The sequence below is a fragment of the Rattus norvegicus genome, chromosome 18 (genome assembly GCF_036323735.1).
Source record: "Rattus norvegicus strain BN/NHsdMcwi chromosome 18, GRCr8, whole genome shotgun sequence".
In the NCBI taxonomy this organism is placed as follows: domain Eukaryota; kingdom Metazoa; phylum Chordata; class Mammalia; order Rodentia; family Muridae; genus Rattus; species Rattus norvegicus.
In genome coordinates, this window is record NC_086036.1 from 60,235,415 (window position 1) to 60,258,942 (window position 23,528).

General features: G+C 45.8%; 1 protein-coding gene across 3 annotated transcripts in view; it reads right to left on the minus strand.

Moving 5' to 3' along the window:
• The window catches only part of Fech (ferrochelatase), a 33,201-nt gene extending 20,090 nt beyond the window's left edge, over positions 1–13,111 (minus strand). The window contains 3 exon segments of one of the 3 annotated variants that reach the window (NM_001108434.1): positions 2,292–2,411; positions 7,392–7,515; positions 12,948–13,111. In NM_001108434.1, the coding sequence (NP_001101904.1) occupies positions 2,292–2,411; positions 7,392–7,515; positions 12,948–13,014 (311 nt within the window). In that variant the 5' untranslated portion in view covers positions 13,015–13,111. 3 annotated transcript variants of the gene reach the window in all.
• Positions 13,112–23,528: the final 10,417 nt, after the last annotated feature.

Consider the following 23,528-nt stretch of genomic DNA (forward strand, 5'->3'; position numbering starts at 1 on the left):
CCAGCTCTGTTCCCAGCACCCATGTTGGGCAGCTCACAGCCACCTGCATCTTCCGTTCCAAGGGATCTGACATCCTCCTGTAGATTCCTCAGCTCCTGTATCCAAGCATGCACACACACGATTTACAATAAAAACTTTTCTTGAGACAGGGCTGGGTTTTCTGTGTAGCTTTGGCAGTCCTGGGACGTGCTCTGTAGACCATGCTGGTCTCAAACTCCCAGAGATCTTCCTACTGGGATTGGAAGTGTGAGACACTACTACTGGGCTTAAAATAAAATCTAAAAAAAAAAAAAACATTTGGGGTTGGGGATTTAGCTCAGCGGTAGAGCGCTTGCCTAGCGAGCGCAAGGCCCTGGGTTCAGTCCCCAGCTCCGAAAAAAAGAAAAAAGAAAAAGAAAAAGAGAAAAAAAAATTGTCACTATTGCACAATGTATTTCTTTATACAAACATCCAGGCACACTTCTTGCTGAGGCTGAGGCAAGGCTGCCTTTCTAACTCTCAAAGCGCCTTCAGAACACTGTGCAACCTGCCATTCGTTCTATGTAACCCAAGGCAGAGGTAACTGTGTCACTGCAGTTGGGACGATCTGGAAGGACACCAAGTCAGCTCCCTGGTATCGGGGGATCTGGCACATCACCAAACAGTAAGCAAAGTGGCGGTTCCGATGGTTTCTGGAAACCGAGTTAATAATTTCTAAGATGAGAGAATCAGGACAGAGGGAGGAGATCCTTGTGACTAACAAGCCAGCAAACAAAACAAATCCGTGAATCTAAAGCTGAAGTCACTTCCAGAAGGATCTGTTCTTTGCCACAGCTACACTCTCAGTGTCAGACATTGCTCTTAAGACGGATGTCTGGGGGTTGGGGATTTAGCTCAGTGGTAGAGCGCTTGCCTAGGAAGCGCAAGGCCCTGGGTTCGGTCCCCAGCTCCAAAAAAAAAAAATAAAATAAAATAAAAATAAAAAGACGGATGTCTGGGGCTGGGCTGTGGTGGCAGTGGCAGGAGGGTCTCTGTAAGTTCCAGGACAGCCTGGTCTACAGAGGGAGTTCTAGAATTGCCAAGGCTACACAGAGAAACTTTGTCTCAAAAAAACAGAAAAACACCCCAAAACACAAAAAACAAAAACGAAGTATGTCTGTGTAAGGAGGAAGGCACCTGTGTAGGAAAGTGCAGAGCTGTGGGTTGGAAGTGTGCTTATTGGGTGAATGTATAGACACTTGAGCACTTTTCTCTGCACAACCACCTTTAAAAAAATAAAAATAAAAAAGACAGAGTTTCTCACTGGCCTGTCAACTCGCCCTACAGCACTTTCTCACAGTGCTGGGATGGCAAACAATGAGGGTTCTAAGAACCAAACTCCATTGTCCACGCTGCTATTAATTTAACAAAATGAATGCTAATCTATACCGGTGCATATGTGGGCCATGAGGTACACAAAACAGGGTCTACGGACATACTGGAAACAACTCTGTACCAATGAAGTGCAAGCTAAAAAAAGATATAATCAAAACGGTCACGAGAAAATCTGACAGACCTGTACAGTCTGTTACGAAACAGAGCACTGCTATGAAGAAAACCACAAAAGTAACAAATAAGGCCGGTAGGTATTCACGCTTGCATAACGAAACGGGGAGAATGCGGACAGGTATACGCATGCTCAGATATGCACGCACCGTTTCAAATAGAACAGGCCCTACATTTGGTTAACTGGTGCTGGAACTCGAGGTGACAAGGACGTTTGTTTTAGCGTGAATATATTATTTGCATTTTAGCTATACATACACGAGTTAATTTCTTTATTGTAAAACTTCTTGTGGTGAGGAAGAATGGAAGGGAGGAGAGAGAAGCCATAATCCACCCTCAAGTACAGGAAGTGATCTTTGTTGCCTCCTGAATGTTAATCGGCAGTCAAGGGTCAAGCACAAGCACATCCTTACAAATCTGTGACACTTTCAGGTTACTTTAACTGTGCTTAGAAAACGGAAACTCCCAGGCCCTGGGAGGAGAGGACCCAAGCAAGGCCCAAGCAAGGGCAGTTCTTGCCAACTCGCTCTCCTGCTGCATGGCTCTGCACACCATTTCCTTCTGTTTCCCTACAGAAGGCACGAGTGCTGCTGTGACCATGGCCAGAGCTGCACAGATGACAAATGCACGCGCGCGCACACACACACACACACACACACACACACACGCACACACGCGCACACGCGCACACGCGCACACGCGCACACGCGCACACGCGCACACGCGCACACACACGCACACACTGTATTCCACACAGCATATCTTACTTTTGAATGGGAAGGGTCATGAGGTCTCGGTCCAGGAAGAGCCTCTGAAGGAAGTCTTGAACTTCTCCAAGGGTTTCGGGGCCTCCCATGTTTAACATTAATATGCCCGTTTTGGGCTTCCTACAGGAGATAAAACAGTTCATTGCCACACTTTCATTTGCTCCGGGGCAGAAGTTACTTCAGCTGATAAGAACCCACAGGCCCAGTGCTGCTATCACAGGGCTGTCTCCTCAGAGACACAGAGGGCCTACACGTCTTCACTGACCCGCCTCAAACGCCGACCCTTGTCTCTAGGTACAGCCCTATGTTGGCATGAACTGAACTCAGTTTCTCTATTTTCCTGACAGTCTTGAATGAAGATCCAATTCTTTAGAGACAGAGACACAGAGTTTTAGAAATCAAAACTGTTCAGGGGCCGAAGGACCTATAATTACTAGTGCTTTGTAAGTTCACAGGTTGGCTTCCCAAAGGTTAAGGTTGCTTTGTATGCTAAAATTAAAGCCCAAAACTTTACCTTCAACATTCCTTGGAGAACTCAGTTTGTAAAGCACTACTCAATACAATCTACCACAGGGTGAGTTCTGTCACACGGAGAAGGGTTCCCCTTTTATTTTCAATGAGTCTATCACCTGCCCCCTCATCTGTTTCTGCCTCTTCGGTTATATAGGAAATTATTCCTAAGCTAAATAGTTCCTTACTACTCTGCTTGTTTTCCCGTCACTCTAGAGTATGGGTACTTAGATATAACCTTGGCCTCAACATTCTGGATGGCAATATTACATACCGTGCAAGAGTACACTCATGAGCTAACCTGTTTTGGTTAATTTTTGTCAACTTGAAAACAAACCAGAGTCGCTTGGGAAGAGGAAGCATCAATAGAAAAACTGCCTCCCTCACAATGGTCTGTGGGCATTATCAGTCAGACATTTTCTCGAATTGATGTGCGGTGGTGTGACCTCTGGGCAAGTGGTTCCAGGTTATATAAGCAAGGTGAGCAAACCGTGGGGAGAATGCCAGTAAGCATCACTCCTCTGTGGTCTCCGCCTTGGCTTCCCTCAATGCCAGTCTGTAGCCTCCAAACCAAATAAACCCTTTCCTCCCCAAGTTAGTTTTGGCTGATATTTTGTTATAGCAATAGAAACCAAACCAGGATACGTCCTCACCTCAGCTGTGATGAGCAGAACTGTCTTCAGGCCTTAGGGAAAGAAAGTCTAATCCTCTTTTCACTAAGAGCATATAGAGAGAAATTATACTTAAGATGTTACAAAACGGGGTTGGGGATTTAGCTCAAGGCTAGGCAAGCGCAAGGCCTTGGGTTCGGTCCCCAGCTCCGAAAAAAAGAAAAAAAAAAAAAAGATGTTACAAAACTTTGTATGTGGATATGTGGCACCTGTTATGTTAACATGTACTGGGGACATGCATAACCATCAGTGCACATGCAGAGGCCAGAGGCTTAACGTCTGCTGTCTTCCTTCATTGTTTTTCACTCTATCTCACTGACCTGGGGCTTCCCCACTCAGCTAAACTGGCTGGAGAGTGACCCCTAGAATCCTCCCACCCTGCCCCTGCCCCACTCCCCACCCTTGAGATTACAACATGCAAAGCTGTGCCCAGATTTTATGTAGGATTTCAACCCATATCAATTAGCAGACCCTTAATGCAGAACCATCTCCCCAGCCCCTATAAAACTTTTTTCCGCACACACAAAAAATGCTCCAACTAGACAGGGCTGTCGAGCTTTCTTGCTCCTAAACATGCCAGACACATCATCACCTGGTGAGATTAGAATCTCCCCTAATCTTCCTACCGAGACCACCCATCTTTCCCCTGAGTTCTTGTCTTTTCACCCTCAAAATCTGTGACTCCTAATAAATTAAGTGCCTTTGCCTATGGATTGTTGCCAGTTAACAGATTACTGGTTAAGAAAGCCCGGGCTAAAAGACTTACCTAAGCCACAGAGGGTATCAGGGTCCAAACGGGATTTAGAAGTGTACTTTCCATCTATAACACCTGAGCTCGGAACGAGAGCGGCTTTAAAGCGATGTCACTCTGCCCTGCTCACGTTTCGCAAACCCATGTTGATTTTAAACATGAAAGAGACGCATATGATTTGAAGACGCCCCACCGCACGGGACACTTAATTCAAAACTGTGTGGTGCATGGTGAGTGGTGCATTAGTCTGACTCTGCTCTGTTTTGGAGTACGAAGTGCAAGGCTTTAATCAAGGGTCTGTGTCTCTTTTTCCCTCCAGACAGACCACACCTGAGACCAAGGTCTGCCTGGCCACGGCTCTCTTTGTTTGGACACAGAAGTATGCAGAGCGACGACGCGTATTTTAAAACTTACTCCAAGAAGTTTAAATGCTTTGCATTTGCTATATGCTGGGACTCTGAAAGCACGAAGCTTTTCCTTTGAACCATAAAAATGTGCATAATAGGAACCAAAGCTCATCAGTTAGCAAACAGTCATTTTATCCCACGGTATCTAGACAGCACTGAGGAAGAAGAGCAAAATCTCAGTTCCAAACCTACACCGCATCAGTGCCCAAAGATCTATGCTATTTCTACAACAGAAACAGCACATGCACGTGCACAGCCCACAAACAGACACACAGACACACAGACAGACACACAGACACACAGAGACAGACTAAGACATAGACAGTGAGCACACAGAACACAGCTCCATTCTTGTGCTTGGTTTATTGATGGCTGCCTCGACATTGTTCCATCAAAGGTAAAGAGGAACAAAGGAGGCGGCGTGGCCTATAAAAGCCAGTAAATAAATAAACCGCCAAATTCCGTCTAAGAGCCTGTGGACTCCTACTTAGTACAGCAGCTGGCCTGGCACTGTAGGTTAACTCAAGCGCTAAACAGCACAGGGTCTTCCGAACCCTTGGCATCGGAATGGTCCCCAAGCCTATTCCTTACTTCAGCATCTCAAATATTCAATACTAGACGCAAACAATACCTGGAATGTGGGCTATCTAAATTGTGACTCACTAAAAATACTCCTAAACTACTCGAGATGGTTAAGACTGGCAACCTGATCGTATATAGAACCACCTAGGAGACAAGCCTTTAGTGTGCCTGAAGAAGACTTTTAGACTGAGTTAAATGGGGTGCGGAGATCTACCTCAGCCGTGGGCGGTGCATTCCACACCCCGGGGAGGGGGGTGAATGAGAAGGAGAAAGAGAACCGAGCAACAGCATCCATCTTTCTCTGCTTCCTCAGTGCACGTGTGAAATGTGACCAGCCACCTCACGCTCTGCCACCATGGTGGACAGAATCCTTACTGTGAGCAAGAACAACCTTCTTTATGTTGACCTTGTAAGGTATTTTGTCACAGCAACAAGAAAAAGCAACATAGAAAGTATGTGAGGATCCATGGTGACAGTAGATAAAAAACTGTAAAGTAATACGTATAGCATTGTTTGCGTGTCAATAAGGACATATAAGTGCATAAAACACTAAATGGTAAGTTTATTATGACTTTTAAATCCTTTTTTTCCACCTTGGTTTTCTTTTTTTATAATATTATATAAAGTCAATTAGTAGAACCTAATTTTATTTAATTTTACCAATTAATATAAGGCCATTTTTTATTCATTTATTTTTATTTCATTTACATTGGTGTTTTGCCTACATGCATGTCTGAGTGTGAGGATGTTAAATCTTGGAGTTACAGACAGTTGGGAGCTGCCATGTGGTTCCTGGGGATTGAACTCGGGACCTCTGGAAGAGCAGCCAGTGCTCTTAACCACTGAGCCATCTCTCCAGCCCTCAAGGCCATTTTTATTATTGACTTTTGTCACTACAAAATATAGCAATGAAATATCATTTCTTCCAGGCTCCTCGTCAAATCAGTCCTTCAGCTCACACTAATACTTTTCTCAAGTCTTAAGGGACCATAGGGACAGAGGGCTAGTGTCCTGCTAGGCATGCCATCCCAAGATGTTTGTTTCCTGCCTCATCCTCTAACTCCATATTCTAGGAAGACAGAGTTGAGGGGAAGAGATCTGAGACCTATTCCTAATTCCGTATCCTAAATCAACCTCGGTTTTTCAGCCTATAACACAATGAAAAATAACCATCACAAAATGAAAACATTTCATTTACACAACTGCTCATGGTGGTCTGAACGAGACTGTCCTCCATAATCTAGGGCATCTGAATCCTTGGTCCCTGAGTGGTGGTACTGTTCAGACAGGTTTAGGAGGTCTGGCCTTACTGGAGGAAGTGTGTCGCTGAGGTTGGGTTTCCAGCTCTCAAAGACTCACACCATTCCCAGTTGGTTCTCTCTGCTTCCTGCTGTGGTTCAAGAGGTGAGCTCTCTGATGTTGCTCTATCTAGCTGCTATGTCTTTGAAACGCCCTGGAACTACACGCCCAAATAAACTCTGCTATAAGTTGTGGTTTAATCTCAGCAACAGAAAAGAAACTGATACTCTGTACAAGTCTAGAATGATGTCCTGCTTGGCAGGAGGATAATGATGTCACTATGACTCAGCTAATTCCTTCTTAGATCTGAACAACTTCCCCTGTATAAAATTTGTTCTTCTATATCACAGAGGAGAGGCCCTGGGGGCATCTGTGGCTTCTGCTGCTGGAGAAAACACACACCATGGTTACTGCTTCCATCCAAAACGACCAACAGTGACGTACACTCTATTCTCTTAATAAACTACAAGCCACTGCATGTCATTGATAATTATGTTCATTATATTAAAAGCTAAAATAATGGGAGAATCTCCTGAAGAAGTTCTTGGTAGGTTAACTACTTTTTATCCTATACAAAGCATTTGTTTTATAGGCATAAATATGCTCAGTTCATACAGAAAGTTCTGGTGTGCACATAGTTGATTTTATATATTGACCATATACCAAGGCCACACTCTTACATGACTGAAGACTATATTTAACTATAAGTCTTTTGTTAGTCCTTAAGACCTATTTAACAGCTGTTAAAAAGAAACCAAGAAAATAACATACCATGGCTAATAAATATATTAGATTTTCCAAGTACCTCACCCCCTGGGTTGCTCAAACCCACTCATGTTGGTCATAATGGAAAAGAAAGCCTTATGTGAGAGAAAGTTACCTCCTTTCTGGTTGAGCTTGTGGTTTTGTGGTTTTGGCATGATGCGCTTTCTCCGTAGTGGCCACCACTGCTGGACCCGATTGGCACCTCCATGGCTGACAGGCCCTCGAGCTGCCATACACCACTGTGACAAAATTAAAGTGCTCGAATGAAACCAGGTTGGAAAGTAATTTCCTTTCCTCAGGTCCTCAGGGCTTACCTCCTGGCAGAGGTGGTTTTCCCAGCATCTCCTCAGGTAGGGAAACTCGCTGAAGGCCTCCTTCTCCCGTGGGTTGGGGTTTAAGTCCCATTCTCAGGGGTGGCTTGATCTTTTTAGAAGCTACCCTTATCTTCTCGCCAAGCCTTGGCTCAGGTCCCATCCCTAGAACCTCTGTTCACTCAGAATAATTCCAACTGTGGGATATGGCTTAGAGGAGAGGTAAGGGGCACTGTGACAGGAAGGACATTTACAGTAGAAACTGGGCCAGTCCCCAACTCACTGTGAATCCCATCTCTGTCTTCAAGCCTTCTGGGCTCCATGAAGGGAACCTCAGAATTGGCCCATGCTCTGACAATGAGAAGGGGGAACACTCTCTTCTCAATGAATGCACCATGAGGTGTAGAGTTCCCAGAGCCCAATACGCTACATGACAGACAAGGCTCCCTGGACCCAGAGCTCAAAGCTCGAGAATTCCCTCTCCCCTAAACTGCTCTACCAATTCCAGAGTTTCTACAGGCTTCTTCCCCACATCCGTCCTCTGGAGGGCAGACGTTACCATCCGTATTAGCAAATTGTACCATTCAGGGTAGCCAAGGGGTAGCAGGAAAGACTTGGTAGTAGGAAGAGAGGCAAGAAAGCTCGAAAGTCAACATTCTCAAGGCCTCTTCTCCACAGGGGTTTAGGAGACTTTCCTGTTTCCAGCCATTATAGTCTACTGGTTAAGGCTGAGGGACAGGACTTGCTAGTCTATGTGAGACACAAGCCCCTTTCTATACTCTTGACCTGGGCTCCACAGAGGGGGTGGGCCAGGAAAAAGAAACTGAACCGAGGAGTATGCGTGCCGTGCTGAGTTGCAACATGGAGAACTGGTCCTTAAAGAGGCTCTAAAGTTAAACTGGAAATAAAATTAGCGGGGAGGAAGATAATAAGGGACAGTAGAGCTGCTGCAACCCACCATATGCATGCAACATCCTTCTCCACTCTTGTAGCACCAGGTTACAAACTAGTCTGGGATCAGTCATCTTCTGCCTTTAATCTCCTCCAAGAGCCCGGATGAAGGTAACATTCAGGCTGGATCAACTAGGTCTGACTAAGTTCAGATCCCCACTTCATAGCAGTGTGACCTGGGTCAAACTACAATCTCATGGAGCCTTAATTCCCGCTCCGTAACAAGATGAGTCCTTGCTGGGGAAACTCTGAAGACTCAAGAGAAAAGCTAAGAGAGGTGCTCTGTAGCACGTGACACGGGCTAGTCTAATATAACAGTTTCGTTCGGAAGCTTCTAGAAGATAGATAGCTCCAACTTCTTTAAATAACCCAAACGGAACAAAACGGGGGAAACTGGTATCTCCAGTTCACGTGGATTTCTTTATATCCGGAAATGTTCACATGGACATGCCTGTGACATACATGTTTACGGGGTGGCACCTGCCTGTGACTACAGCATCAGCAAGCTGAGGCAGGAGGGGTCTTTAACTTGAGATCAGTCAGGGTTTGAGTCAGACTCTGCCTCAAAACCAATAAAGAAAACTACCTCATGCTCACTCCCAACAGAGCCCAGGATATGAGCTTATGCCGGGGAAGCCTTACTAAATCAAGGCAGAGTGGGAAGACTGATGTAAAGAAGTTCAATCCCACTCAAATGAAGTCTCAAACAACATGAATGCCCTTGTTTACGAACTGAATGATACAATCTAACCAGGTATACAACCATGCACAATATCTCCAAGTCCCTATACGGAACGAGAGCCCATCAGAGTCTCTGGGCTATAACAGAATAATTCTGACTGATGGTCACAAGTCAATTTCTTTCCGTGAGCCTAACAAAAGGAGCAGGAAGGGTTTGGGGGTGGGGTAGGACCAGACTATCCCCCAGCTAGTACATTAGGGTTTCCTAATACACATTCTAAACGTCCTATTACCATGCCTTGGCTTACAAAATTCACATCTGTGGCTGACCAAATTCGGGTGCAGATAAGGGATCCTCCTCCTGTGACTTAGGATTAACATACCCCTCAAGAACATCTCTAAGCATCCCCGCCCCCAGCTACTGGGCTATGATAGATATGGAAGGAAGGGTACGAGGAGCAGGTGGCCTGGGAAGATAACGGAAGAGGTGAGGAGGCTCAAAGTGTCGAACACTTGTAGAAAAGTATCACAGAAAAACACATACAAACTGTACAAAGCACAGATGCTAAAATGAAATAAGATCCCACGCTGTCTTAGAAGCTGGGACTGCAGGGGTCAGGGGACTTGCTTCCAGGATTTGACCAGTCATTCTGATCCTGTTGTTCCAAAGGATTATAACAATGAACAGTGAACCATCACTGCCCCTCACCCAACACTGTACTGTAAATCCATGATAGGAGAGCGTTCAAAACCAATGTAAGCACTGAACCATTGAAAATTAAAATAGGGGCTGGAGAAACGGCTCTGTGGTTAAGAGCACCGGCTGCTCTTCCAGAGGTCCTGAGTTCAATTCCCAGCAACCACATGGTGGCTCACAGCCATCTGTAATGAGATCTGAAGCCCTCTTCTGGTGTGTCTGAAGATAGTGTCAGTGTACTTATATAACATAAAATAAATAAATCTTTAAAAAATGAATAAAAATATATCAGGACTGGAGAGTTTGGCAGTTAAGAGTACCTGCTGCTCTTGAAGAGGACCTGAGTTCAGTTCCCAGCATCCACATCTGGTAGCTTCCAAACACCTGTACCCCAGTTCCAGTTCCAGATCCCATGCTTAGGGTAGCTGCATTCACAAATCCCCACACATACTCTCTCTCTCTCTCTCTCTCTCTCTCTCTCTCTCTCTCTCTCTCACACACACACACACACACACACACACACACACACACACACCACAATTTAAAACAAATCTTCAAAAAGAATAGAAATTTTACTTTGAGCATACCATGAAAAAAGTCTCCATGAATCATATTGATAACCGTCTACTTTTACATACATTGCATAAATGAAGCAGAAGACATTATGGATGAGTATATGTAACTTAAGCAGAAACAAAGAGTCAAAGATGGAGAGTTGACTCGCTGGTTGACAGCACTTGATGCTCGTGTATAGGACCCAATTTTGGTTCCTAGCACTCACATCGAATAGCCCACAAAGACCTGTACTCCAGCTCCAAAGGATCTGACCCCTCTGACCTTTGTGGAAATCTGTAATCATATGCACATACTTACAGACACATAGTTAAAAATAAAAATAAATTTTAAGTAGATGGAAATGAGCATAACAGAACCATCGAATACATAATAAACTACAATTTTGTATATTTCAAAATATACAAAGTAAAATTAAACATGGTTACATGAAAGATGGTTTTTAAAAATTGCATAAATTTACAAAGTTCTTGACTAAGAAAACACAGAACTTAATGTGTGTGTGTGTTCGTTTGTGTGTGTGTTCATGTGTGTGTCTATATTTGTGTGTGTGTATGTCTATGTGTGTGTGTGTGTTCATTTGTGTGTGTGTTTGTGTTTGTTCGTTTGTGTGTATATGTGTGTGTGTGATATAACACACTGAAGGAAGCATCTTAATTCTAAATGATAAAAAATATAGAATATAAAACTTTTCTCTCCAGTCTTGTTTTCAGAATTCAGTAGCAGAATAAACTCAAATTTTCTCTTAGCTAATAGTAATCCCTTCCTGTCAGCCAAAATGATAAAAGTACCATAAGGCAGTAACGTTTTAAGGTGGAAACCTTAAAAACTGGAGTGTGAGCAGTTAACACAGAAATTCACAACTAGTTAAAAGTACAAAGAACGAACTGTTCCCCCGCCAATGGTCATATCATACCCTCTGCCTACGGAAACCTCCGGGAACACTGCAGGAGAAAGACTGTGCAGGGCCAGGTCAAAACACTCTTCCCTGGATATGATCAGACAGCTCCACCATGACCTTACTGTGGCTGTGGCTGCTGCACAAGACTTGTACAAGATCAAGCCAGTTAACATTCTATCATGATGTGGTGAGGGGCTTCTGAGCCCCCAACCCTGGATAAGGAGTTACTGTCAATTGATGGCCTCTGGAGAAGGGAGAGTTGGCTCTTTTTAAAGGTGTGGCCCTTGACAAGTTGTCTCTTCTCTTGTCTAGTGGGTGGCTCCACACCTATGGATGTGCGGATAGCATAAACGGGATTTACCGGTTAGAGAGAGAGAGAGAAAGAGAGAGAGAGAGAGAGAGAGAGAGAGAGAGAGAGAGAGAGAGAGAAGGAAGGAGGGAGGAAGGGGAGATGGATAGTGGGAGGGCTGGGGAGTAGGTATGAATCATAAAGACAGAAGAAAGAATTGGGGGTGAATATTACCAAAATACATTGTATGCATATATGAAATTCTCAAGGAATAAAAACATATGTTTAAAAGGATTGAGGCCTGTAACACCGTTGGAATTGAAAGCCGTTGGAATTGAAAGATACTCTGGGGTTTTTTGTTTGTTTGTTTGTTTGTTTTGTTTTGTTTTTTCTCACTTAGTTACTTCTGACTTACACAGAAAATAATTTTATTTCTCCTATTGTTTCATGACCTCCAATCTCGGGTCTACTGGGATTTATTTGCCACTGGAAAGGATGGAGAAAGGAAAGATTAATTCAGTACTTCCTTGACTGGCACTGTCCCTATCTTAAAGATAACACCCTTTGTTTCCCAGTGTCCTTAGGGAGCTGATCATCGTTGTACTGTATTAGGCTTGCAACAAAGGCACCAGCAGTAACGTGCGGATGTTCAGAGTAGATTTTCTCCACCTGAAAGAAGTGCTAAATTGACATATTAGGAGACTCCTTTGAAACAGGTCAGGTCTAGTCACCATTCCAATTCTTAAGTGGGTTCGTTTGTGGCAGTCTTTATATCAGTAACTGAGGGGCTCTATGTTGCACGCCTCACCTGCATCACAATCTTCACAGCAAATAAGTTGGGACCCTGGCTCAAAATGCACTTGCTCAAGTCTGTCCCAACTAGATGTGTTCCACCCAGAGTCCCAACTCATCCTAGTGGGCACATCCTACATCCACGAAATGTAACAGCAACGCTTGAAATATCCCACAAAAAAACTCTTAAGCCTCCCCCACAGTGGGTCCTGCTACCCAGAAGTCGTGCCATTGGCTTGGGCAGGGCAGCAGCAGGCACCGTGATCGCCATCAGCAGAGAGCGATCTGCAAGGCAGATGCCAACAGTGATGGTGACAAGGACGCCTGCGTTACGGTTCAGGTGTTAGGTCCTTCAGGGACCTTCCAGTAATCACTAAATCAGCTACTGCTCAAGCCCCCAGGTGGCCCTTGCGACTTGAACCCGCGGCCTCCCTGACGCTCCTCACGTTCCCGAACACAGACGCAACCCAACTTACGCGGCTCGCGGAACAGAGCGCCCGCAGCCCGCAGGGCCGCAGCCATGTTGGCGCCGGCCGAAAGCATTTCCGGGACAGCCAGGGATCCTCTACCGCGGCGCTCAGGCAAGGCCCGGGAACGCCGACCTGGCAGCGCTCTACACCCGCGCCCCAGCGCCTAATCAGTGTGGCTAGCACAGTCCTCGGCAGGGGCGGAGCCAACTGAAGGTCCGCCCTCGGGGCGTGGGCACGAGGGCGGGGCTTGTAGGCCGGGACAGCCAGAAGCCTTCCTAGCTGGAAGCTTCAGGAGGCTGAGATAAGGCCAGTGGCTTGGAGGCTGGCTCCTGCCACCACGGGTCAGTGCACCTGAATCCCGCTAGATCTGCGGCGCCGGAGGACCTTCCGGCTGGTTCTGCCAACCTGGTTGAAACTGGACCGACAGCCACGACTCGGCAAAAGACTTTCTAGACGTTTCCATAACTGTCCTTAGACTTGCCCATGCTTTTGCCTCCTTTCTCCAGTTTGGTTGCTTTACTGCTGCACCACACAGTGCAAACCCTTTCTCCTTGCCCCCAGAGCAGAAAGAGGGTGGGGGTGGGGGTTTAATTGGTTTTGGGCACGTGCACGGTTCTTCGCTTCTTTGGCAGCACCCCTCTTTTTGTAGCCCAGTTTGAGACAAAGAAGCCAGCGTAATATTGCTGGCGTTAGGAAGTTTCAATGCAGGCGGAGTTAAGAAAGGGTCGTGCCTGCACATCTTGTAGGCAACACTTATTTAGGTCGAAGGTTTTGTGAGTGGGTTTCTGTCCTTATTTCCCCCTGCACACCCCCACCACACACACACACTGCTACAAGTCTGAGCTAGAGTCACCCATAGAGCTGAGAAGAGGGAATGGCCAACAAATGACTGGCCCAAACTGAGACCTATCTGATGGGTAAGAACCAGTCCCTGACAATATTAATGATACTCTTGTTATTCTTGCAGACAGGATAACTGTCCTCTGAGATGCTCCACCCACCGCTAACCAAAACAGATGCAGAGACCCACAGTAAACTTTAGACGGAGTTTGGGGAGTCCCGTAGAAGAGTTGGGGGGAGGATTTGAGTGTCCCGAAGAGGATAGGAACTCCACAGGAAGACCAACAGAGTCAACTAACCTGGACCCTTGGGGGCTCTCAGAGGCAGACCCACCAACCAAAGAGTGAGCATGAACTGGACCTAGTCTCCTTCCCCCATCCCCTACCACCCACCCACCCCCACACACATATAGCAAATGTGCAGCTTAGCCTTCAAGCAGGTTCCCCAACAACAGGAGAGAGGGGCTGTCCTTGAATTTGTTGCCCACCTGTGGATCCCATTCCCCTATCTGGTCTGCCTTGTCTGACCTCAGTGAGAGAGGATGTGCCTAGTCCTGCAGTGACTGATCTGTGTGTGTGTGTGTGTGTGTGTGTGTGTGTGTGTGTGTGGCTGTGATACCGGGGGAGGGGCTCCCCCTTCACAGAGAAGAGGGGGAATGTGGGGGAGAAGCTATGAGAGAGGAGGACTGGGATGGGGGGGGCTGATATTAGAATGTAAAGTGAATAAATGAAAAAATTTGTAAAAAGGCTGTGGAGGGGAAAAAAAAACAGTATTTTGAAAGACTCAGAGTGCTCTAGGAAGAAAGAAGAACCATAGGGTAAGACTGGTAGAAGTTCTCATGGGGGCTTGGGGAAAGGATGAGAAAGAGGGAGGGAAGGAAGGGAGGGAGGAAGGTAAGCAAGTAGGTTAGCTAAGAAAAGATGGAGTCCAGATCAACCTGAACATTAGCTTTTTGTGGCTAAAATCAGAGCTCTTGGCATGACTGGTTTATTGTGTTTGTAAGATTATTATAAAATGCAATGTATGCAATCGTAATTTTCAAACTCAAGCATGATGCTCCCTGAGAAGCATCAAATTACCTCCTACTGAGGACTGAGCCTGGCCCCTCACACATGCTAGGCCCAGCCCCAGCAGGCCTCTTTTTACATTTCATTTTGAGGCAGGAGTTTATAAGATGCCAGGGCAGGCCTTGAACTTGCCATCCTCCTGCCTCAGCCTCCCTGGGATTGCAATACCGAGCTACCAGGCCAAGTTGTTTGCCAATTCCTGACTCTCAAAACCAAAAAGGTATTGGGATTTCCTAAAGGGAGATAGAGGGAAAGTCAGGAGATAGAGGCAGAGAGAGAAAGCAGAGACTGGCTCCTTTGGGGGCTGCAACCTTTCTCTGGAGATAGGTGGAGATGAGGGGAAATGCCTCTCAGAGACAAACATCTATGGCATCAACTTGCTAACACCAGCATACCTGTTCCAAGATGACCTTTACGGACAGGGCTGCCCATCTAAAGCTGGAACTGTTCTAAAGTTCATTTAGAAAACAAACTACAGAGGTCCCACAACACACTTAGAAGTGCTGTGCTAGACCACTGAACTGAGGACAGGGTCGCCGTTGGGGGAGTTAGAGAAAGGACTGAAGGAGCTGAAAGAGTTTGCAACCCCATAAGAGCAACAATGCCAACCAACCAGAACTCCAGGGACTAAACCACCATCCAAAGAGTAAACATGGACAGACCCATGGCTCCAGCATATGTAGCAGAGGATGCCTTGTGGGTACCAATGGGAGGAGAAGCCCTTGGTCCTGCCAAGACTCAACCCCTCAGTGTAGGGGAATGTCAGGGTGAGGAGGAGGAAGGGGGGTGGTTGGGGAGGGGGAACACCCTATAGAAGAAGGGGATGGGGATGGGATAGGGGGCTTATGGGTGGGAAACCGGGAAAGGGAATAACATTTGAAATGAAAATTTAAAAATATCCAAAAAAAAAAAAAGAAAGAAAAAGGAAAGAAAAGAAAAGAAAGAAAGAGAGAGAGAGAGAGAAAGAAAGAAAGAAAGAAAGAAAGAAAGAAAGAAGGGCTGTGCTAGATGGAAGAGATGAGGTCAAAGGTCTGAAATGTCTTGTCTGTGGCCTCCAGGAGACCCTGAAGGAATCACTCTGCCATCCTGGGTCCTGGTCACTCCTGCTAAGCCAAGATAACAGGAGTTTCTTGACCCCTCCCAGGGAAATGCTAATGATCAGTGATGAGGCAAAATGTGGCCAATTCTCACAACATCTGCAGCTGAGACAGGTTAAATTTATGTGTGACCAGAAAGCAAAAAAAGAACCGACCATAATACTTTATTCCAGACGTTACTCCAATAACATTCTTCAAAAAATTAATAAGCATTTCTTTCCTTTTACTTAAATTTGTTTACCCACTTTGAAAAAAAAAATCACGTGAAAAGTCTCTGTGTAAAGCTTCTTGGTGTGCATACAGTGGATGCATGGGTTGTAAAAAGAAAGCAAAACTTGGGCTGGTGAGAAGGGAGCTCAACAGGGAACTAGCTTGCTGCAGAAGCCCAACCCCCTCCAGTTCCTGGAGTCCATGGTGGAAGGATAGCACCCGCTCAGGAAGCTGTCCTCTGACACACACACCACAGCACTCATGAGCATGAACACACACACACACACACACACACACACACACACACACACACACTAGAAAGCAAGCAAAGGAAAATGTTGTGACTTTGAGTTTGAGTTATTTTTCTAATTTGTGTTGAGGCAGCCCTTTAAAGACATCACCCTCCTGCCTCGGCCTCCCCTGTTGCTGGAATTACAGGCCTGAGCCACTAGGCTAAGCCCTTTCGTTAATTTTTGACTCTGTTAACAAAGAATGATATTATTTGAGGTTGCGCTTACATCAAATCCAACAGCTTCCTAGTGAATGTTTTTTTTTTCCTTATAAAATAAAAGCAGGTAAAACGTACTTCCTATGAATTCTAGTTGAAGCTGAGAGAAAACACATGTGTATTTTGCTGCTTCATTTTCTTGACACAAGGACGCCTGCAGCCCAGGTTGGCCTTGAACTCACTATGCTGAGCTAATCCTGAACTCATATCGGTCTTCTTGCTTCCACCACATAAGCACTGAGGTTATTGGCATATTCCACCATACTTAGCTTCAGAAACACAGTTCCTGCTGGGCAGAGTGGCCCACGCCTTTAATCCCAGCACTGAGGCAGAGGCAAGCAGATCTGAGTTTGAGGCCAGCCTGGAACACAGAGAGTTCCAGGACAGCCAAGGCTACGAGGCAAGATCCTGTCTCAAGAAAAAACAAACAGAAAACGTGTTCTCAGTCCAGAAGTTGTGAGTTCTGGATGCCAGGCTATAGAAAATTTCAAAAGCCCTTAAAAGGCTATATAAATATGAGGTTTAGATATGTATGTGTACACACACACACACACACACACACACACACACACACACATATATATATATATATGATCCTCTCCCCCCACCCCAGCTTACACTTTTTAAAGAAAATTCTAAACCAATTCCATTAGCAAACAGAAGGCTGAAAGACCCAGCCTTTGTGTTGACCAAGATAAGCAGCGTTGCCACCAGGGAGAAGATTTGTCTGAGCCTGGGCGACTTAATTAGTGAATAAAGCACTTGCCTGTCACAGACAACACTCTGGAGTTCAGCCTGGAGTTCTAAATAAAATGAATTTGTTGGTTTCAGCTCAGTGCTCCAGGGAAGGGGAGACTCCCCTAATTCATTATTTGCAGTGATTGGCACCTCTGAGCTACATGAACTAAATTTAGATCACTCGACTTCGTCTCCTTAATCAGAAAGGGACTGGGGGAGGGGATTCCGTGCAAGAGAAAGGGTGGCTCCACGTGACAAATGGTGAGCTTACAATAATCACTCTGGGCAATTGGAGTCTTTGTCCTCACAATTAAGACCTAAGCGACCAGATTCAGGCCTCTGCGTGCTTCGATTGCTTCGATGATGAAACCTCCTTTAACCACAAGGAGTTTGGAGACTCACCGAGTGTGTCCACAGTGAGAAAAGCTCTGCCCCGTGTGCGACAGGGAGGATAAAAGTGTGGGGAAAGTTCTAAAGGAACTTGTCCTCATAAGCAGCGCATTCACTTAGGAGACAAGGATGACGGCAAAGCCCACTGTCGGTCACCTAGTGTACAGCACTGAACAATAATCTGTACCCATGTGGAGCTAGCATTCTAGAGGGTCACTTAGGCAGCTGTCTAGGACAGAGACACAGAGACACAGCATAATGTCTGCTGTGGCTAGGGGCCAGGGAGGAAGTCACAGGCAGAAGAATGCAGAGGGGCCGGAACTGCTAGTTTCTGTACAGACGCCAGCCCTGAACTCTGCAAATGTGAAATCTGAGTGGGACTTGCGGAGGTTGCCAGAGGAAGGGACATGCAAAGGTGGGGACCCCTTTGGGGCCTGTTAGTTTCCCAGGGTCACCATGACAGGGCCTCAGTAGTTTGCTACTTTTCCGACTCTAAAATTTAGCAACCTTACATTAAAGTACTAAGAGGGCCACATGCTCCCTGAAGTTTGTATGGAAGAACCCGTCCTGGCCATTCCCTATCTTCTGGTGGTGACTGGTAGGACTTTGCATACCTGGTTATACTGAAACCAAGTAACCCCATGGTTTCATCTGAAGTACTTTTTCTGTAACTCTGTATCCAGCATTTACAACTTCTGGGCTAAGAACATGTTTTCTGTTTAGTTTTGGTTTCTTGAGACAAGATCTCTCTCTGTGGCCCTGGAACTCACTGTGTAGTCTAGGCTGGCCTAAAAACTGAGAGATCTTCCTGCCTCTGAGTGCTGGGATTAAAGGCATGGGCCGCTATGCCCAGCACGAACTGTGTTTCTGAAGCCAGGAATGATGATATGTGCCTACCATTCCAGTGCTTAAATGGTGGAGGAAGGGAGGGCTAATGAGTCCAACCTAAGGATTAGGACATCAACTTCTTTTAGAGGACACAAGGGACCGGAGAGGTCACACAAGGCCTGAGCAGAGGTGAGGTGAAACTAAGTTTCTTTCTTTTTTTTTTTTTTTTTTTGGTTCTTTTTTTCGGAGCGAACCCAGGGCCTTATGCTTCCTAGGCAAGCGCTCTACCACTGAGCTAAATCCCCAGCCCCGAAACTAAGTTTCTTGATGTAGTAGGATTTGGCAGATGACAAAGAATCTTTGACATGGCCCTCCGATTGCTGTCCCTGCAGTACTGTGATGCACACTTGAGTTTCTCAAGGCCCAGAAGCATGGGGCTGGGAGAGATGGCTCAGTGGTTAAGAGCACTGACTGCTCTTCCAGAGGTCCTGAGTTCAAATCCCAGCAACCACATGGTGGCTCACGACCATCTGTAATGAGATCTGAGGCCCTCTACTGGTGTGTCTGAAGACAGCTAAAGTGTACTCATATATGATAAATAAATAAATTTTTAAAAAAAGGTTCAGAAGCATGGACAGAATGGGAGCGCAACTGGACTAACATTAAGACACACACATATGCCTGAGCTCATATTTGTAAGACTGCTTTTGTCCCAACTTCCAGGATGATAAAAGTGTCCCCAGTGTCTGTCCAGCAATCCTGAGGTGTCCTGACTCTCAAAAAGTCTGACATTATCTTTTTGGCTCTACTGTCTTACTCTTTTAAAGTGTGTAGATCTGTGTAAATTTAAGGTGTAAAATTCCATTTTTAATTCCCTTCAGAAACCGTGCACACCACAAGCTTCTTTTGCTATGGACTAGAGAGCCAGCCTTCTGGTTTCCCTACAGAAGAGCCAGGTCTCTTGAGTCCCCTTTGCTCTAGCTCCATCACTCAGCTTTCACGTGGATATTTATCCTGGAGGTGGTTATACTCAGAGCAGTACTTATGCGTACACTGTTCTGTATTAATGCTCTGCTCAAAGTCCCTCAGCACCTTGGCTGGGCTCAATTCGCGACTCTAACTGTGAAGGTTTGTATGTACTTGGCCCAGGGAGTGGCACTTAATAGTAAGGGAAGTGGCCTTGGGGTAGTTGTGACCTTGCTGGAATAGGTGTGTCACTATGGGCATGGGCTTAAGACCCTCATTCTAGCTGCCTGGAAGCCAGTCTTCCCCCAGCATCCTTCAGCTGAAGACATAGAACTCTCAGCTTCTCCTGCACCATGCCTGCCTGGACACTGCCATGTTCCTGCCTTGACGATAATGGACTGAACCTCTGAACCTGTAAGCCAGCCCCAATTAAATGTTGTCTTTCTAAGAGTTGCCTTGGTCATGGTTTCTGTTCACAGCAGTAAAGCCCTAACTAAGACACAAACCTAACAGCTCTGGCTTTGATGCTATCTCCACCCCCTCCCTCCAGTTCTGATTCCGGGAGCTGTTCTGTTCACATTCAACTGAGACAGAAAGCATTACATTTATCCAATGAATGTGTTTACAGTAGGGGGGGAGCAAAGGGGTGCACAGAAGTTGAATTTACTTTGGTCGGGATCAGAAGGGCAAAGGAATGCTCACCAAAGTGGGATTGGAATTTACAAGACAAACTGTTGGCACTGTGGCACTTCCGAGACTGAGGCAGAGGGATTGCCTTAAGTAGTGATGTCTCAAAACAGAAACGGCAGACGTGATTTTTACAAGGGAAAACTGGAACACGCTGAGCCCGAGGAGACATTGGGACAGGAAGGAAACACAAGGGAAAGGGGAGAGCTGTCTCGTGTAAGGCTTCCTCTGTGATCTTCTCCGAGAAAACACCCGTCTCCATGAGTGCACAGCCCTTGGCAGTCCTTTAAAGGCTGTACAAAACTAACAGTCCAAGGTCCATTTAGTCCACACACCTCCCCCATTCTAAAACCTTTACTCCAAGCAAAGGTAACAAAGATGGTCCCCAGACTTACCAGGTATTAGGACCTGCGACTACACAAAATCCAACATCCCATTCTAACTACTGGAGAGAGACAGCATTCAGCAGTCACCGGTCACGACCTCATCTAAGCCTGAGCTAAGGATGTCCTTATATCACCTCTCCTTGCCTAAGGATGAACGGGGCTTGAGTGGCATGGACTAGAGGAAGTCTTCGGACTCAGGTTCACTGGCTTACCCAATGAGTCCATTTCCTTCCCAAGTCAACAGATGTGGGCTCCTAACGGCGGCAGCTGTAAAGGAAGTTAGCCCACATTTAGCCACAAGGATAAAAGAAGTACTGACTTTTTAAAAGAGGGTTTCCAATAAGTGCTTAGACCCTGTCAATTATTGACTCCATTCACCAAAACCATGTCTGAAAGATGATTCTACCCTATTCTACAGGTGAGGAAAACACATTTCCAGAGGGCCCCTGAGGCCAGTTAGTCTGGGACAGGGCTGGTATTTGCAACCGGGTGTGGCTTGTTCCCACGGTGAAAAGGTGGTTCCATTCTTTCTGAACACAATTCAAAAAAAAAATTTTTTTTTACCACAGACAGGGCCCAGAGAGCCCTTGTGGAGTTTGCCACCAGTGTCTTGAGTTTATTAGAGCTGCTGGCCATAGCTGAGAGCCTGTGACTTGACACATGGCTGAACTGGGATGCCCCGAGGAAATTCAACAATCAAGTCCAAGGATAATGCCTCTCAGATTCCCAACACCCACTTATACACCACATCCAGCCTCTCCACAGTTTATGTTTGTTTGTGTGTGTTTTTCACTGCTTGCCAACCTGTCTTTCCCAACGCCTAATGACTATGTATCCTTCCCTTTGTACTTTCTTCCTTTTGACTTGTGCTCAAATGTGGAGTAACGACCTCTGGGCCAGAGGGGGCTTGGACACACAGTTAGCTTCCCTTCGGCCCAAACCCCACTGAAATCTCCACAGAGGTCTTAGAATGATGTTGGTGGATGCTCTGTGTCTCCAAGAACTAGAGGGAGAACAAAAGACTGAGAGGGAAAGATTACTACAGCAACAGATTTTTAGAAGCTAGAGGGCAGATGAATCAATATTTCATGGTTCAGCCACCCGGAGAAAAACTGAATTGTAAGCTGGCCATTCTAAAATAAGAACCATTTAAATTTAACCAAGAGGACCCCTAGTGACTGGGCTTGGTGGTAGCAGGCTTTGGAAAGGGGAGATGAGGGAAACATGGTGTAATGAGATGGATTGAAAGTTTGTCAAAACAGCTGTCAGATGCCCTGGTTCCCACTCTGCAGTGGGGCACAGCTCTCCTCCCTAACTGAAGAGCACATTCCCCAGTAAGCTGGAGTTCTAGGTAAAGGCAGGTAGACAGCCCAGGAGACTTTTACCGGAAGAATGTAACAGAGAGATTATTACCCAGCATGTCTGAAGTAGCATACCTGACACTACTAATGGTTAGGAAAACGAGACGGCACAGAAGGAAAAGCAATTCCAATTTACCACGTCTCCAAAAGAAATGACAACTGAAGGAAGCTGGAAAGACAGGGATGTAAGCATGAACGGTGCAGATGGGAAAGGTGTGGTTCTTGTCTTCCACAAGACAGACGGCTTTGATGATGAAGCATCATGGAGAAAATGCATGTGCTTCTGCAGCATGGAGCTCACTGTTAAATGAAGCTAAACGCTGACAAATCCCTGTCTCTAAGCTGACATGCTACCATTAGGTCCAAGCTGAGTATTCACCCAGTGTTCACACTCAGGACGTCTTCTAATTCTGATCAAGCTGATGTCTGGCTAACAGGACAAGAGTGAACACACTTTGAGGACTAGTCACTACTGTGAATGCTTTCCAGATGCTATGAATTACAGTACCTGACGCTCATGCCACCTTTATTCCTAGGGGTCAAAGACACACACAATGCTAAGACAGTTTAAATAACTCACCCTTTCCCTAGCACCCCCATTTTGTAGTGGTGTAAATATGCTTGGCCCATAGGAAGTGGCACTAGTAGGTGCCATTGGAAGAAGTGCATCACTGTGAGGGTGGGCTTTGAAGCTCCGCCCAGTGTGGAAGAATCAGTCTTCTAGCTGCCTTCAGATCAAGATGTAGACCTCTCAGCTCCAACTCCAGCACCATGTCTGTCTGGACACTGCCATGCTTCCCACCATGGTGATAATACACTGAACCTTTGAACCTGGAAGCCAGCTCCAATGAAATGTTGTCCCTTCTAAGAGTTGCCTTGGTCACGGTGTCTCTTCATGGCCTCGGAAACCCTAAGACACATTTCAACTAGAAATGAGCAGAAATATTGAGGACCTAAGTATTATACCGAGAGTCTTAAGGTTCATTTTAGTAACAGTTAATATCCCCCTACCCCAGTTTTACTTAGGAATTAAAAAAAAAATATCTTACCCTCATTCATAAATCCAGATTCAGCTAATCCAGTTAAACCCAGGCACTATAATTTATAAAACCATCAAGTGATAACAATATGCACTCAGTGCTGAACAAGTCTCCATATTTGAGAAGACATTTTTTTAGGAATTGTTACACATAGCAAGGTGGGAAGGAGATAGAGAAATCTGAATTGCTAAAGTGGTTGAAGGACTTGTAACATACGCAGAGCCTGAGGTAACAGTGAGCAAAGCCTCTACCGAATGGCGTATTTTATAAAGTACTCAACACCTGTAACGACTATTAAAGATGAAAAGCAAAATGCTCTATGGGCCAATCTTCCATATCACTGACTGAAGCCAAAAGTTGTACAATTTGAATGCCTAGAGGACTGGCTTCTCAGATCTCTGAGCAGGTCTACTGCGGAAGGCCAAGTGAAGAGTTTTTGGTGGGACTTGTGAGAGGAAGGAGCTAGACA